This window comes from Chenopodium album, chromosome 4 (assembly GCF_948465745.1).
Source record: "Chenopodium album chromosome 4, dcCheAlbu1.1, whole genome shotgun sequence".
Taxonomy (NCBI): domain Eukaryota; kingdom Viridiplantae; phylum Streptophyta; class Magnoliopsida; order Caryophyllales; family Amaranthaceae; genus Chenopodium; species Chenopodium album.
Window position 1 is genome coordinate 53881071 of NC_137837.1, and position 15996 is coordinate 53897066.

At 38.7% G+C, this 15996-nt stretch overlaps 3 protein-coding genes across 3 annotated transcripts; 1 reads left to right on the forward strand and 2 right to left on the reverse strand.

Annotated features, from left to right (window-relative positions):
• Positions 1-3934: 3934 nt before the first annotated feature.
• LOC145627925 (protein FAR1-RELATED SEQUENCE 1-like) lies at positions 3935-5107 on the reverse strand. Its single transcript, XM_081680267.1, has one exon. The coding sequence runs from the start codon at positions 5105-5107 to the stop codon at positions 3935-3937; it is 1173 nt and encodes a 390-aa protein (XP_081536393.1).
• A 75-nt stretch (positions 5108-5182) lies between these two features.
• Positions 5183-11290, reverse strand: LOC145627926 (protein FAR-RED IMPAIRED RESPONSE 1-like). The gene is made up of 3 exons (XM_081680268.1): positions 10797-11290; positions 10375-10689; positions 5183-5339 (listed from the first exon to the last, which is right to left on the reverse strand). Exons 1-3 carry the CDS (start codon positions 11288-11290, stop codon positions 5183-5185), a joined length of 966 nt encoding a protein of 321 aa, XP_081536394.1.
• A 2746-nt stretch (positions 11291-14036) lies between these two features.
• On the forward strand, positions 14037-15192 carry LOC145627927 (uncharacterized). Its single transcript, XM_081680269.1, has 2 exons — positions 14037-14258; positions 14542-15192. The coding sequence occupies exons 1-2, from the start codon at positions 14037-14039 to the stop codon at positions 15190-15192; spliced, it is 873 nt and encodes a 290-aa protein (XP_081536395.1).
• The last annotated feature ends 804 nt before the right edge of the window (positions 15193-15996 follow it).

The following is a 15996-nucleotide window of genomic DNA, read 5'->3' on the forward strand; positions in this document are numbered from 1 at the left end:
ACTCAACATAAGTGAAAGAGGCAACAAAATTAGATTCATGAAATATAAAAGAGTCAACAAAATAGTCAACTAAAGTAGAATATTCAACGTAATATAATTTATATACAACATAATAAAATTTAAAAGAGACAACATAATAAACAACATAATAAAATTTAAAGGAGTCAACATAATTAAAAGAGTCAACATCTTGTTTACCAAACCAACAATGATATGTCTATTTTATATAGTGTTTTACCCCCGTCCCTTGGTCAGAATTAGTAGTGTTTTTGGCTCTTTCGGGCCACTTTTATTACTAATATGTGTTTTCTAGTGTTTTCGTAGTTTTGGTTGAGTTTTGCAGGGAATTGCACCTTTGGAGCATTTTCCCGGGATTTTTATGAAGCAACTACGAGCATTGGAAGAACACGACCACTTATGGAGCCCAAGGCCGGTTTGAGCCATCGAGCCGGTGATTAAGGGCTCGGTTATTTGGATCACGAGGCAATTGGACCATGTATTCGAGACCCGAGAGGAAATATGGATTGGGCCGGGAAATCTAGCCCAATCGAAGTCCAAAACCTTGAAGATAAAGACCGGGCCCGATCGGGCAAGCAATCGCCCGATCGGGCGGATGCGCATGGGAGTGCTATCAAGGAAAGGCGCGCCCGATCGGGTGAGCTGCTAGCTCGATCGGGCGCGGAACTTTAGGCTGGGCAATGAGAAAAAGGCGGGCCCGATCGGGCGCCCCCTTCGCCCGATCGGGCGCGTGTTTTTCTATAACCTGATTAAGTTTAGTTAATTCTTTTTTTAGGAGAAGTATATATTCGTTTTGTACGGATTAATTACGGATCTTTTTTCTCTTAGACTTTCTCTCTCTACTTAGTATTTTTCTCTCTCTTAAATTCTCTCTAACTCTTGTTCTTAATTCCTTCATTAATTCCAGATTTAGTTTGGTACAATTTCTTCCCTCTTTAATTTCAGTTATATTTAATTACTTTCTTGATCATGTTCTTATTTACTTATTTGCTTGGTTTAATTATGATGATTAGTGAGTAGTTTAATTCTAGGGTTTATGGGGATCCATAATTAATATGAAGGGATAGGTTGTAATTATTGATTGTTGATATTGCATGATAATTTCCTATTGAATTGTTTTAATTCTTTGCAATTAGATTATGAATCGAGCAGATGTAATTTGATTGTGAATGTTTAGCAATATTGAATTGATGAATCGAGCAGATGTTTATCTATTTTTAATAGGAACTTAGGTCTAATAAATTGCGAGAGCCTGTTAGATCCATGTTGGTTAATAAATTGCGAGAGCCTGTTAATCATGTTATTGATGCATTGTTAATTATTAATTGCTTCGTTCTATCCCGGAATATTAATTATTGGTGAACCTGTGACCCTAGGTTTCCTTATTATTAATTCTTTTCTCCCTAAAATCATCCTTCGTAGTATAGAATTCATATTTAAAATATTGGTTACTTAGATAATTTAGATTATAATAATTAATTAGAATTAAAAAGACTTGTTTCCCTGTGGAGTTCGACCCTACTTCCCTATCTACTGTAGTTAGTGATTTAAGTAATTATTTTTGATTAGGGGATACGACTTTACCTTGTCAACAACATTCCAAACAAGGCCATAGTTAGTACATAAGTGGCCCACAGAGCAAGCCCACATAGTGGTCAATAAAATTCATGAAATGAATTGAAATACAGTCTATAGCCTAAGTATTCTAATAACATGAAGTTGGGCCGACGAAAGATGGTCCAGCAGAAGATGGTCCAGCGTTGTCAAGGGCCTAAAACAATATATAATTAGTTAAATCAGTAACATATAATGCCAATTTAAAGCCCTAAAACAATATATAATTAGTTAAATCATAATATACAGCCCTTATATATGTATAGGAGGAGGAAATACCTCAATTGTCCCTGTTCCTTGAATGGTCCCTCCTTGCATTCTAACAAACATGGATTTACAGGTAACCAATTTTGAATCCCAAAGAGCAATGACACCACCACTTAGGCCCACGCCGTGGTAGCCATGTTCAGCCACTTTACAACATAGACTTTTCTTATGAATTATCCATTTGGTATATTAACTACGAGTCTCAACCAAAATGAATACAACAGGTTCATGTTTATGAGTGATGACATCATAATTACTGACAAATGACGGTCGAACAACATCTCTAACATTCCATATTACAATTGGAGTTCCATATGGTAAAATAAGTGAGTTATTGTTGTAGGGGGTAATTCGGACAACATAGTATTGAGAATCAGGCAAATCTTTGTTTAGGTAATCTTGGGTGACTCCAAATTGAAGACTACTTATATTACCATGAACGTGGAAAACTGAAAGGGCATCACTCACAGACCCAATTTTAACTACAACAGGAGTTGAACAAAGATGATAAATAGGACAATCGACATTTAAAAAGGGGACATGATCGGCTATATCAGTTAGGGATGGTGGAACAATTATAGAGATCGTGTTCATAGCCGCAAAATTGAAGGAATCTAAAATATATTTTATTTCCGTAGGGTGAATAACTCCACTTAAGTCATTATAATTTGGAAGATGAGCAGGTTTTGTGAAACCTGCTTCCGAAATCATTTGCAAACGAGACATTGAAATGGGCCACGCCGCATCCGGGTTCCTAACCAATGCTCTCACATCAGCATCGTCCACAGCCATAAACTGGATGACACCTTCTTCATCTTTCATTACGAAGCCGTACTTGAAATTATTGAAGTCCATTTCAGTGGTATTTGAGGTATTTGGTCCAAAGTACAAGATCTCCGTTGGAGAATCTATACCATGGCAACCGCTAGGATACTTAGGATTGTTTAGAGAGTAACGGTGTGACATTTTTTTAAATATATCTGCTCTAGGTTTGGTTTGGTAATGAGTTTTTCTAAACCTTATACAGGATGAATTCGAATTTAAACTAAGCATGCTAGAAAATAAATGACAAGAATTGGACTGAAGTGAAAATTTACTAAAGTATTACTAAAGTATTGCTGAAGTATCACAGGATAGAATAAAAAAGACAAGAAAAAGTGAAAAGATAACAGTGCAAAACACATGAAAAGACAATACATATGATTAAGCCTTCAAAATGAACATCGTACTACTTACACACATTATGATAATAACATATGATTAACCCTTCAAATTTAACATAAAATTACATACATACATATTATGGTAACATATGATTAATCCATCAAAATGAACATCGTTTTACTTGCACACATGACCAAATGTAACTTATGAACAAAACCAAAAACCGACAAACATTACCAAATTTAGTGCATCTAATACTCTCCATTCGAGACCATGTCTTCTTATAAATTCATTTTAAAAAAATGGGGGGCACAATTGAATTTGCACTAACATCATCTTCATATCCTTCCTTGTCAACATCTCCACCAACAAACTGATTTGGCGGGACGTAGGACGGGGGAGGCATGTCCTTAAATATTAATTTGACAGTAAAATGTGAAAATACATTATTTTATTTATTGCATTATGTGTAACAGAAATAAGTAACAAAATCTAAAACAAGTATTGGAAACTATAATTGCCTATAATTATTTGATGATACAGAACTAATAAATCAAGAAATACAAAATAAGCATAAAAGTAACATGAAAATTGAAAGTTTGGTGGTGTATTGATGGTGGTGTAAATTACTAGTAGTAACCGAGATTTACCATAATATCATTCCCTACGGTGTCTTCACTAACCTGCATTGAATGACATTTTATGTTAATTACGCTACCTACTTTAGTGGGTATAATCAAAAGGTACTAAACATATTAATGCCTGAATGGAATTTGTAAAGGTATGTGGAGACTGGGGAGTTTCTACTACACATTCATCAGTGTTTTCTTTTGATGCAGCCTTCTTTCTCGCCCGCTCATCTCGAGCCTTCTTAGCTGCATATTTTTTTCCTACGCTCTTCCTTCTGCCTTTTATCTTCCTCAACTGTCGTCATGAACCGACAAGACCGCACACAACCTGGACCCCTCTTGCTATGAGGATCTTTGATAGTCACAGGGTTTGTTTTGGATGGTTCGGCTAGTTCAGGTTGACTTTCCACCCCAACAGCACCATAAACTACACTTCTAGCAACTAAAGATGGGGTTTGTCTTAATGGACCAACACATTTCTTCTTGTTGATACTAGGAGGAGTAATCATGTTCCCAGTCTCGCCAACACTACTTATCGGAATGGCTGGTGTAGTTTTTTCCTTCACCTTCATCTCCAACTCTTTCAAGCCCTCAATAACCATCTGCATAGTTTCATCCATGTCACTAGAAAGACATGACAAAGGTTCAAATGCTAACATCAGTCTGTCATATCGAACAACTTCTTGAGTTTTTGTTGGATCATGGAAGGCAACTTTAACTCTCGTGTGCTTCCGGTAAATGTCTTTGCGCCATCTATCTAATATGTACCTACTAGGAACATCAGACACTTGCTGCGTTTCAAGAGAATTTAGGCAATGTCTGCAAAGAATCCCAAAGCATTCAAACAACTTGCACTCACATTCTACTCGGTGATCTTCACTATAGTATAAAACGCGGTAAGTCCTCCACTTATTGATCGACTTCTCCTTCTTCTCAAATTCAACCCACACATATACTCTGTCTTTTATTAAATGTTCGAAATAGCCTGGAGATATCTCATGCATGCTACTACCAGTGCAGTACATGAGCCTCTTGCATTTCCTTTGCACCTCCATAAACTTTGAGTTAGTGTACACATTCCGAAATGTTTCCTCAAACTTTAAATCAGTCACTAGACCACGTAGGAACATGGCCGAGTTACCATCTTCCACCCTCTCTAACAACAATCGTTGCTCCATAGCAGCCACATACTTCTCAGCAAAGTCACAAAGTCCAGTGTTCCTGTCAAAGATTTCATCAAAAAAGTTATGAATGCTTTCTAACCTCTGTGTAGTCTTCATTCCTGCCCAGAACAAATGCTTCATTGCAGCTGGAATCCACATTTCCCTCTCATCATATAAAACAGCAAGCCACATGTTACTGGCTAACTTATGCTTCTCAATAAATTCCTTCCACCTTAATTCAAACTCCTCCATAGATAAATTGTCATAGATTATATTTTTCAATTCCTCCTTAAAATCTACGTACCCCTTACACTTCCCTAACTTTCTTCACACAAATTTTTCTGTAATGTGCCACAAACACCATCTGTGTCTGGTTTGTGGCATCACGGCTTTCAATGCTTTGCGCATTGCCGGATCTTGGTCAGTCAGTATAGCCGTAGGAGGGTCCCCTCCAATAGCATCAAGCCATGTCGAAAACACCAATCTGAAACATCAATTTAAACAACAATATAACAATTACAATATGAAAATATGGCAAATCAAACACATAAATGACATAATAACATAATAAGCTTACAACAAACACTAAAAAATAAATTTGAAGAAGAAAATTAAATTGATATAAGAACGCACTTAAAGGTTTCAGTGTCCTCGTGGGAGATTAATGCGCATCCAAGCAATATGGTTTGCCCGTGATGGTTAACACAAACAACATTTGCAAAGGGCAAGTCATACTTAATCATAAGGAAAGAGGTGTCAAAACAAATAACATCACCGAAATCCTCATACGCAGCCCTACTGATGCAAGTCTAAGCATGGAGAACTTCGAAGATTTGCTTATCATGCATCAAGATAGCTTGTCCCTAAACATTGATTCAAGCCAAGCATTGCATGGACACTTTCTTGGATATCAAAGCAAAGCCACGGTTTGCTTAGTGGCTTTTCTTGGAGTCTAGTTCACTTTCTTGAACTTTCTTGAATTTTCTTTACTTAGATTTTGCTTACAAGTTTTTACCTTTCACTTGAAAGGGTTTTTCTTGGTTCAAGCATTAGGATCTTTAATCTTTATTTAATTCTTTAATTTTTATTTATTTATTTAGTTGCTTTAAAAATCAGTTAGTTAGCAAAATAAATCAGTTTGGTGTATGCTTGTGCGCCAAGGTGCTTGCTCTTCAAGCAAGTTAGAATTCTAGTTTAATTAGGATTGAATTAGGGACTTATCCTAATCTTCCTAGGTAAACTAAGTCTTATAAATAGGGCTGTAAACACACAAATAAATATACATAGATTAATATTCAGATTTATTTCTTAAGTTGCATACTTGAGTTTTGGTTGATTGCGATCAATTGCTGTTTTGCTTGTTTTAGTTAAAACATTCGTTTGGATTGATTAATTAGGTGGATTCTTAATTGATTAATCTTAGTTTTTGTTTAATTCTTGGTGGATTTCCTGTATAGAATTAGACTTAAACATATCCCTTGTGTTTTGTTGATTTTCGGATCAATAATTCACATCATCTTTGGTATCAGAGCAGGTTTGCGCAACTTCGGGAAAAATTAAACTGGGAACAATTGGCTGGGAATTTTTACGTGATTCTTTTTGCATTGAACTCTAAAAACGTCCAGCTATCACCATATAAAATTTCATAATTTTTAGTTGAGTAACGCGTTCTACACAGCCTTAAACTTTTGGTGTTTGTGCACTGATTTGCGGATGGGAGTCCGGTTTTTGTGTTGCCTAGTTTTCCTTCAAGATTCGATCTTTTAATCAAGATTTTTGCATAAACTGACTTGGTTTGTGTAGGAATCATGAGTGACGAGGAGGTTCCACAAGTTCCAAGGGGATTAACCTTAGAACAGGCTCAAAATCTTAGAAGAGACAGGCGAATTGACGAATTGGCAGCAAGGATGGATGAGATATTAAAAAGGCTTGATACTCTTGCTGGAGATTCTTCAAGGAAAGGGAATTCTAACCCTAATTCTGGTTCAAGTGAGGAAGAACAACCAAGGAGGAACCCAAGGAGGCCACGAAATAATTATTCCTCAAGTGATGAATCACCAAGGCCTAGGAGGAGAGATCGACCAAAGGATGATGATAGGAACCTTAGATTAGATCTTCCCGAATTCAATGGGAGTATGAATGAACCTGAAAAATACTTTGAGTGGATTAGAAGGGCCGAGACACTCTTTGATTACAAGGAGTATGATGAAAGGAAAAGATGCAAATTGGCTGAATTAAAACTGACCGGTTATGCTAGTCTTTGGTATGATAATCTAAAGAAGAAGAGGCATAAGGAGGGGCGTGCAAGAATCTCAACTTGGGAACAACTCAAGAAGCACATGAAAAAAAGGTTCGTACCTAGTGATTATATTCAAGATGTTTATCTTAAGATGCAACTTTTTAAACAAAATTCTATGACTGTTGAGAATTATATTGGTGAATTTGAAAAGTTATGCATGCTATGTGGCTTAGAAGAGATTGTTGAGCATAAGATTGCTAGATTTATTTCGGGGTTGAATGATAATATTGCTGAAAAAGTTGAATTGCAACAATATTGGTCCTTTGAGGATGTTTGCAAGGTAGCTTTGAAAGTTGAAAAACAGATAAAGGGGAAGAAAGGGACGTACACTAAGTCCTTTGTAAAGGGTTTCACTAAACCTTTTGAGAAGAACAGCTTGGAGAAAAGTGGTTCTAGTTCGAACTACAAGGAGACTAAATCAAAATTTGAAGCTCCTAAAAAGCTTGTTGAAGATAGGAAGTGCTTCAAGTGTGGTAGTGTTGGTCACATTGCAACTAATTGTCCATCAAAAGGAGTAATGACTGCTCAAGAGTGGGAACAAGAACAAGCTAAGTGTGAGCAGGGTAGTGACTATGAAGAAAAGAACGAAGAGGAAAACTTTGAAGAAGAGGAGGGGCATGTTGACGAAATTGATCCCGAGACTCATGGTCAAAGTTTGGTTCTAAGAAGGGCGCTACACTCTAAAACCGTACCTATGGAAAACAATCAAAGGGAGAAAATTTTTCTTACAAGGTGCAAGGTAGAAGATAGGTTGTGTGACATGATCATAGACACGGGGAGTTGCACTAATGTGGTATCTACTACTTTGGTAGACAAATTGAAGTGGCCAACTACTGAACATCCAAGCCCTTATAAGCTTCATTGGCTTAATAATTCGAGTGATGTTAAGGTAACTAAACAAGCCTTAATCTCCTTTTCAATTGGTAAATTTCATGATAAAGTTTTGTGTGATGTTTGTCCTATGGATGCTTGTCATATACTATTAGGCCGTCCTTGGCAATATGATAGATTTGTGAAGTTTGATGGAAGGACTAATGTGTATGTTGTGAGAAAAGGAGAAAAAGAGAGACCGGTTGCTTTAAAACCTTTGATAAGCAACAAGTCTTCTAATGTTACCTCTAATTCGAAGAATTCTTATTTGATTAGTGAGAGGGAATTAGAAAAAGAGATTTGCAGCAACAATGTGGTATATATACTTGTTTCTAATGAGATTCGAATTGATCAAGATAAACAAGCAAAGAGGTCGTATGAATTGGAATCTGTTTTAGAAGAATTCAAGGATGTCTTTCCTAAGGAATTACCTCCGGGACTACCTCCTATTCGTGGGATAGAGCATCAAATTGACTTGATTCCGGGAGTACCACTACCTAATAAGGCAGCCTATAGAAGTAATCCGGAAGAAACAAAGGAGATGCAAAGGCAAATTGAAGAGCTTATGACTAGAGGATACGTGAGGGAAAGTATGAGCCCTTGTGCCGTGCCTACTTTACTTGTCCTAAAGAAAGATGGGAGTTGGCGCATGTGTATTGATAGTAGGAGTGTGAATAACATCACTATCAAATACCGATTTCCTATTCCAAGATTAGATGATCTACTTGATGAACTACATGGTTCAAAGTTGTTTTCTATGGATTTTATTGTGGGATTGCCGAGAACACAACGGGGGAAAGACTCTATTATGGTTGTTGTGGATAGGTTTTCTAAGATGGCTCACTTTGTTCCTTGTCACAAAGTGGATGATGCTATGAAAGTGGCGGAATTATACTTCAAAGAGATTGTTAGATTGCATGGAATTCCGAAAACTATTGTGAGTGATCGAGATACAAAGTTCATGAGTTTCTTTTGGAAGTCTCTAAGGAAGCTTGTGGGAACTAAATTGCTCTTTAGTACATCTTACCATCCACAAACTGATGGACAAACCGAGGTTACTAATCGTACTCTTGGTGCGCTTTTGCGTGGGTTAGTGAGTAAGACACAAAAGGATTGGGACATCAAGTTAGCTCATGCGGAGTTTGCTTATAATAGATCACCTACATATGCTACCAAACATAGTCCCTTTGAGGTAGTTTATGGAGTCAATCCGAAACTTCCAATTGATCTTGTTCCATTGCCTAAGGGTGAGTTAATTCACAAAGATGCCGAGTCTAAGTTGAAGAGTATGCTGAAATTACATGCTCAAGTTCGAACAAGAATAGAGAAAGTAAATGACATGTACAAAGCTAGAGCAAACAAGCATAGAAAGCAACAAGGTTACAATGTTGGAGACTTGGTATGGTTACATTTGAGAAAGGAAAGATTTCCAGGAAAACGCAAGAATAAGTTGATGCCTAGAAGTGAAGGTCCTTTCAAGATTGTTGAGAAGATCAATGACAATGCTTATAAGTTAGAACTTCCGGGAGAATATGGAGTTAGTGCTACATTAAATGTTGCCGATTTGGCTAAGTATATTCCTGATGAAGAACTTCGAGATTTGAGGACAAATTCTTTCGAAGAAGAGGAGGATGATGCAAGTCTAAGCATGGAGAACTTCGAAGATTTGCTTATCATGCATCAAGATAGCTTGTCCCTAAACATTGATTCAAGCCAAGCATTGCATGGACACTTTCTTGGATATCAAAGCAAAGCCACGGTTTGCTTAGTGGCTTTTCTTGGAGTCTAGTTCACTTTCTTGAACTTTCTTGAATTTTCTTTACTTAGATTTTGCTTACAAGTTTTTACCTTTCACTTGAAAGGGTTTTTCTTGGTTCAAGCATTAGGATCTTTAATCTTTATTTAATTCTTTAATTTTTATTTATTTATTTAGTTGCTTTAAAAATCAGTTAGTTAGCAAAATAAATCAGTTTGGTGTATGCTTGTGCGCCAAGGTGCTTGCTCTTCAAGCAAGTTAGAATTCTAGTTTAATTAGGATTGAATTAGGGACTTATCCTAATCTTCCTAGGTAAACTAAGTCTTATAAATAGGGCTGTAAACACACAAATAAATATACATAGATTAATATTCAGATTTATTTCTTAAGTTGCATACTTGAGTTTTGGTTGATTGCGATCAATTGCTGTTTTGCTTGTTTTAGTTAAAACATTCGTTTGGATTGATTAATTAGGTGGATTCTTAATTGATTAATCTTAGTTTTTGTTTAATTCTTGGTGGATTTCCTGTATAGAATTAGACTTAAACATATCCCTTGTGTTTTGTTGATTTTCGGATCAATAATTCACATCACCTACTGCGTGCATCTACCCACAACACATCCTGAAGAACTCCATTATCATCCAACCGATGTACATGGTAAAAGTTCTTACTGTTCTTCTGCATCATTTTAAAGTAATTCATCATGGCATACGCATCTCCATCCTTAAATTTCAATTTCTTCTCCTTCGCAGCAAAGTTATTCAAATCCTTTGTGGTGAAAGCAACATTTTCATATCCATTCCGCTGACTAGCCAACCACCTATGGAGTTTTGCGTTAGGTAACCCAACATCATTACCAAAGTGGAGTGCATGGCTAACATACGGTACCTTCTTCAACTCTTCTAACCTATACTTTGTCACCAGCATTAACTTTGATGGGGAAAACAGATGGCTATGACTTAAGCACACTTTCCTTAGCTCCCATTTCCCATTAGAAGCTAAGCTACCATACACCATGCCCCCGCAAGCACATTTTTAGATTTTTTAGTGGCAACAGGTTCTCCTTCCAACTCCCTAGCAATTATTTTACCACCGACCTTCCTTCGAGTGTCAAGTTTACCAGCACTGTCGCATTTCCATGTCACTACCCGTTTTATCTTACGTCCATCTTTAAAGTGCTTATATGCACTTTGGCCACGTACCACCCGAAAGCCTTGCTGCTTCCCATAATCATTGAAATAGACTTCTATTTCTTGCCACAAATCAAATATCATCCCTATTTCAGGAGGGTCGACATTCAAAAACCTCATATCCACCAGATCACCTCCACCATTCCCCTCTCCATCCACCTCCCCTTCAGCTTCATCTATAAACCTTGAGTCACCACTATCACCAGCCCCTTCTCCATCATATTTTATAAGCTGCAACATTTCTTCATCTTCGTCATCAATTGATAACGGAACATCATCTTGCGCAACTAACTCCCCCTCCTCCTCCCTATATTCCATGTTTTTTACTGCCAAAAAATTAAATTCACATTTATTTTTACATTGTTATATATATATAACACTAGTAGGCTCCTACCTAATGATCAGTAGGTAAATCAGTTAAGGGAAGCATTCTACCTCATGCTCATGCTCAGAACACAGTCTAAAAGATAACATGCTTATGTTCAAACACAAATCCACAACAACCAGCAAACATGTTCATTCTGTCTATCTTTCCTTATTAGGGACAAGTACCAAAAGGATTTATTCACAAATCAAAAACAACCACAAAAACGATTGTTCCAATAAGATCAAACAAAGCATGACAATGAATATTACATGCATGTTACATTTTAGTTATATTATATATTGTCATTTTTTCTCTTAAATACTGTCATATGATAAGTATAATGACAACCAAGAACAATACATTTCACATTCGTCAACCCCAAAATAATAAATATAAATAAGTTCAATATCCAAAATCCGAAGAAAATAGATCAAATTATGTCAAAATCAGTAATGATAATAATGAATCAGTATCTATCCAGCCAAGTTTAGCTAATTCAATAATACAATTACTCAAATTTAGCTAATTCAATTATACAATTACTCAAATGTAGCTAATTAAATCATACATGCAAGTTAATTGTTCAAATTCTTTCAATTATACAATTAAACAAATGAGTTTTACTCACTAAAATGGCCGCTAATACCGAAAATTAATGATGCCGGGCCAAACCTTCCGGAATTCGACGAAAACCCACAAGATTAACATACCGTACCGTGCCGCTAGTCGAAGAACTATGAACTCGTTGAGGAACATTAATGGAGAACTTTAGTTGGAAATAGGAAAGTAAGGGGGAAAGAAAATTTAAAACGGGAAAATGGTTATAACAGTATAGAGAACCGCGCCAATACGTATTTGTTTTGTAGATGGGTCTTGCAAGAGTACGTTTATACGTCAAAATATATATGTGGGCCCCGCTTAGCTTGTGCAGGGGAAACAAACCCCAGCAATTTGCTGGGTTAAGCTTTAGCCGTTAATTGGTTGGAAGGTGGAACATGGGAGAAATGTTGTGAATTTAGTGTGTGGTGGAGGTTAAGGAGGGGTGTGGTTATGGTTTAGGGGTAGCAAGAGGGGCTAGAAAACTATGCATTGACACCTTTGACTCAAACACGGAACACAAAACTTGATTTGAACATGAAAATCGAGTATCAACCCGAACACACATACAACCAAAAACAATCACAAGGGTACATCAACATATAAAATATAAATAAATATATAGTGAAATAAAATGCTAAACTAAAATAAATAAAAGGATAAAATTAAAGAAAAATAAAATATTAAAACTAAAAGAAATAATTAAGTCAAATGAAATTAAAGAAAATAAAGATAACAAACATGAAAATAAGAGGAAAACTAGAAGAAAAACACTAACAAGAACCTAGATTAAATTGAAATTAAATGAAATGAACTGAACTAAACTGAACTGAACTGAGCTGAGCTAAACTGAACTGAACTGAACTTATTAATTAGTGATTTTTATCTACGCATTAGTGATCTTTGATGATTTATTGTTATACATATGTGTATATACAAATATACATATTAAAATTGTATAGGATAGCTCCCGCTGAACTATCGCCTAGCCCCCAGGGTGCGCACTCACTGTCGAGAAGGCAATTAAGAAAGGCTCATTAGCCAGGTGGAGTCAGCCGTAGGGCTGACCAAGCTAAACTCTCCATGAAGGAGATGGTACGCCTATAAAAAGAGGGTAAAATACAACGGAAAGGAGGTTAGAAACTCAAGTTATTACACTTTCTATATCTCTCTAAGTACACTTTCTCTCTCTAAACACTCTCTAACTTAAGCTTTGGAGGGGGGTTCCTCGAGCCACCCACAAGGGCAGTTTACGTATGTTGCCGTGTGTAGGTTGTTGACGGGACCCAGCTCACCCAGCAGAACCCTTGGATCCATACCTGGAACAATTGGCGCAAGGAGGGGAAGGGTCATCTAACCTGAGGTTCACCTACTAAGCTAGGGACTAGTTAACAAACCACCATGGCCGGAAAAGAGGTTGTATAAACACCCATACCCAAAACCAACGACGCCAATCAAACACCGCAAAAAACACTAACAGCAACTATTGATCTCAAAGGATCCACCGAAAAACCCAAATCGGCCACCTCACAGAATTTCAACCCCATCAAATCGGCATCGACTGTAGTTAAAGCGGCTTCGAAACCGGCCGATCCGAAAGGATCCATTTCCATTTTCAAATACGGAATGCCGTTAGCAGGCGCGAACAATGAGCCCGTTGTTTCAGCACCTATAACCCAGAAACCGCAGCCCGTAAACATGTCGGCCATCCTACAAAACCTCTCTAAGTGCAGTAAAGAGCAGCTGGCAGCAATGACGGCAGTCCTTGCGAAAATGGGCAGGGGAGCGAGCCCGTCACCGACAGTGGTAGTTGCGGAGCCCGTGGTAAAGAAGCAAGCGCCCATAACCCTCACCCCCGAGTTGAAGGAGCTCGTCCAGCTGAGGAAAAGGGTATTGAAGTTGGAAGCTCGCAATCTTAATCGAGAATGGAGTGTGGAAGAGGTAACCCAAGCTCAGGAAAAGTGAGTTCCCCGCAGCAGGTCGCCAGCCTCAGAGCGGGGACCCAGCCCGGAAAGAGACAAGCGAGCGCGAATCCAAGTTATTCTAGATGATTCCCCATTTTGTCGGGAGATTTTGGAGGAACCGATGGAGAAAGTAAAGATGCCGAACTGTAGATACAATGGAACCACAACACCTAAGAGCCACATATCAGCTTTTGAGAATCACATGGTCCTCTACACCTTGACGGACTCAGTTTGGTGTAAAGCATTCCCGCCAACCTTGGAGGGGCTGGTAGCGGAGTGGTATGGAGCCATTCCCAAATGTTCCGTGTACTCGTATAACCAGCTGAAGAGAATGTTCATGGAGCATTTCATAACCCTGGTAGACCAAACTAAGATGACAACAAAGCTGATGTCATTAGTTCAAGGGAAGGACACCGGGCGACTCAGTTAAGCGGACAGAGGTCACCCGGGCATAAAACACACCCAGGGTTGACCAGCCGAGCAGGGCCGAGCAAAGTCATAGAGAAGCGGACAGAGCAGTGGGGGTGAGAAGGTCAGATCCAAAGAAAGGGCCAAGACCTGGAAGGTTCGTCCAGTATACCCCGCTAACCCACTCAAGATCTCATATATTTAGTGTGAACAAAGCTGATGATAAGTGGCAGAGACCTCCAAGGATGGTTAATAGGAACCGTGATACCAGCATGTGGTGTGACTTTCACAGAGACCATGGCCACACCACTGATGAATGCACACACCTGAAGGATAACATAGAGGATCTAGTCAGGAGAGGGTACCTAAATCAGTTTAAGCAGCGCGACGACCCTCCCAGAAGAAGGGACAAGGATAGAGCAGGCTGCGCTGACTGTAGAGGGGGCCATAAGGGTCCCGCTGGGGACGGGGATAGAGATGGTAAGCAAGAGGGAAGAGTATATGTGATCAATGGAGGTCCAGTGCATGGAGGAACAGTGAACAAAGCACGGGCTAACCTGCGGGCAATGATACATCAGATAAACTACAATGAAAAGCGTAGATGGCCACCTCTTCCCCTGCAGCCGCGAGCCACGTTTGACGAGCATGACCAGGAAGGCATAATTTACCCTCATGATGATTCACTAGTAGTGACAATGAGAATTATAAACTGGGAGGTGGACAGGATGTTGATAGATGGAGGCAGCTCAACCAACATCATATACATTGGCGCGTTCAACGAGCTAAAGTTGGACAAGAAGGATCTGAAAAGGGTGAGTTACGAAGTCACCGGGCTTAATAGATCAGTGCTGACCCCGGAAGGTATAATCGAGCTCTCAGTTTGAGTGGGGGAGAGGTAAAAAAGGCGCGATGTTCGAGTAGAATTCCATGTGATAAATTCTCCTTTGCCCTATAATGTGATCATGGGCAGACCGCTCATTCACAGGATAGGCGGAGTGGTATCCACCTACCACCTCGCCATGGCCTACATAACTAATGAAAGGCAGTCAGCAAAGCTCAGGGGAAGCCAGAAGACAGCTCAACAATGTTACATAACTACTCTAAAGCAGCCTATAAGGACCAGGCAGCAGCCAACCTCAGAACGGAGGTCTGTTTAGCAGGCTGAGAGGAAGTCAAGAAAAAAGAAGCGCGAAGAATATCATAAGGCGAAGGATAAACAGAAGATAGAAATGGAAAACTTTGAGCTCGCAAAGGAAGAAATGGCTAGGCCACTCCCCAGTGGGGAGCATGTCACAGTTGAGCTCACAAGGGGTGACCCCTCGAGAATGGTGAAGATCGGGAAAGACATCGATCCAGGAGTAGGGGTACACCTCATAGAGCTGCTGAGAAGGAACAAGGATATTTTCGCATTCTCCGCAGATGAGATGCCCGGAATTGACCATGCAGTCATGGTCCACATGATGAAAGTGAAGAAGGATATAAAGCGAGTCAGGCAGAAAAAACGAAGCTTCTCCACAGAGAAAAATCAAGCAATCAAGGAGGAAGTGGAGAAACTCTTGGAGGCAAGATTCATCGAGCCTTGCGATTAGCCATAGTGGTTAGCCAATGTGGTCATGGTGTAAAAAGCAAATGGCTAGTTGAGAATGTGTGTTGATTTCACAGATCTAAACAAAGGCATGCCCGAAAGA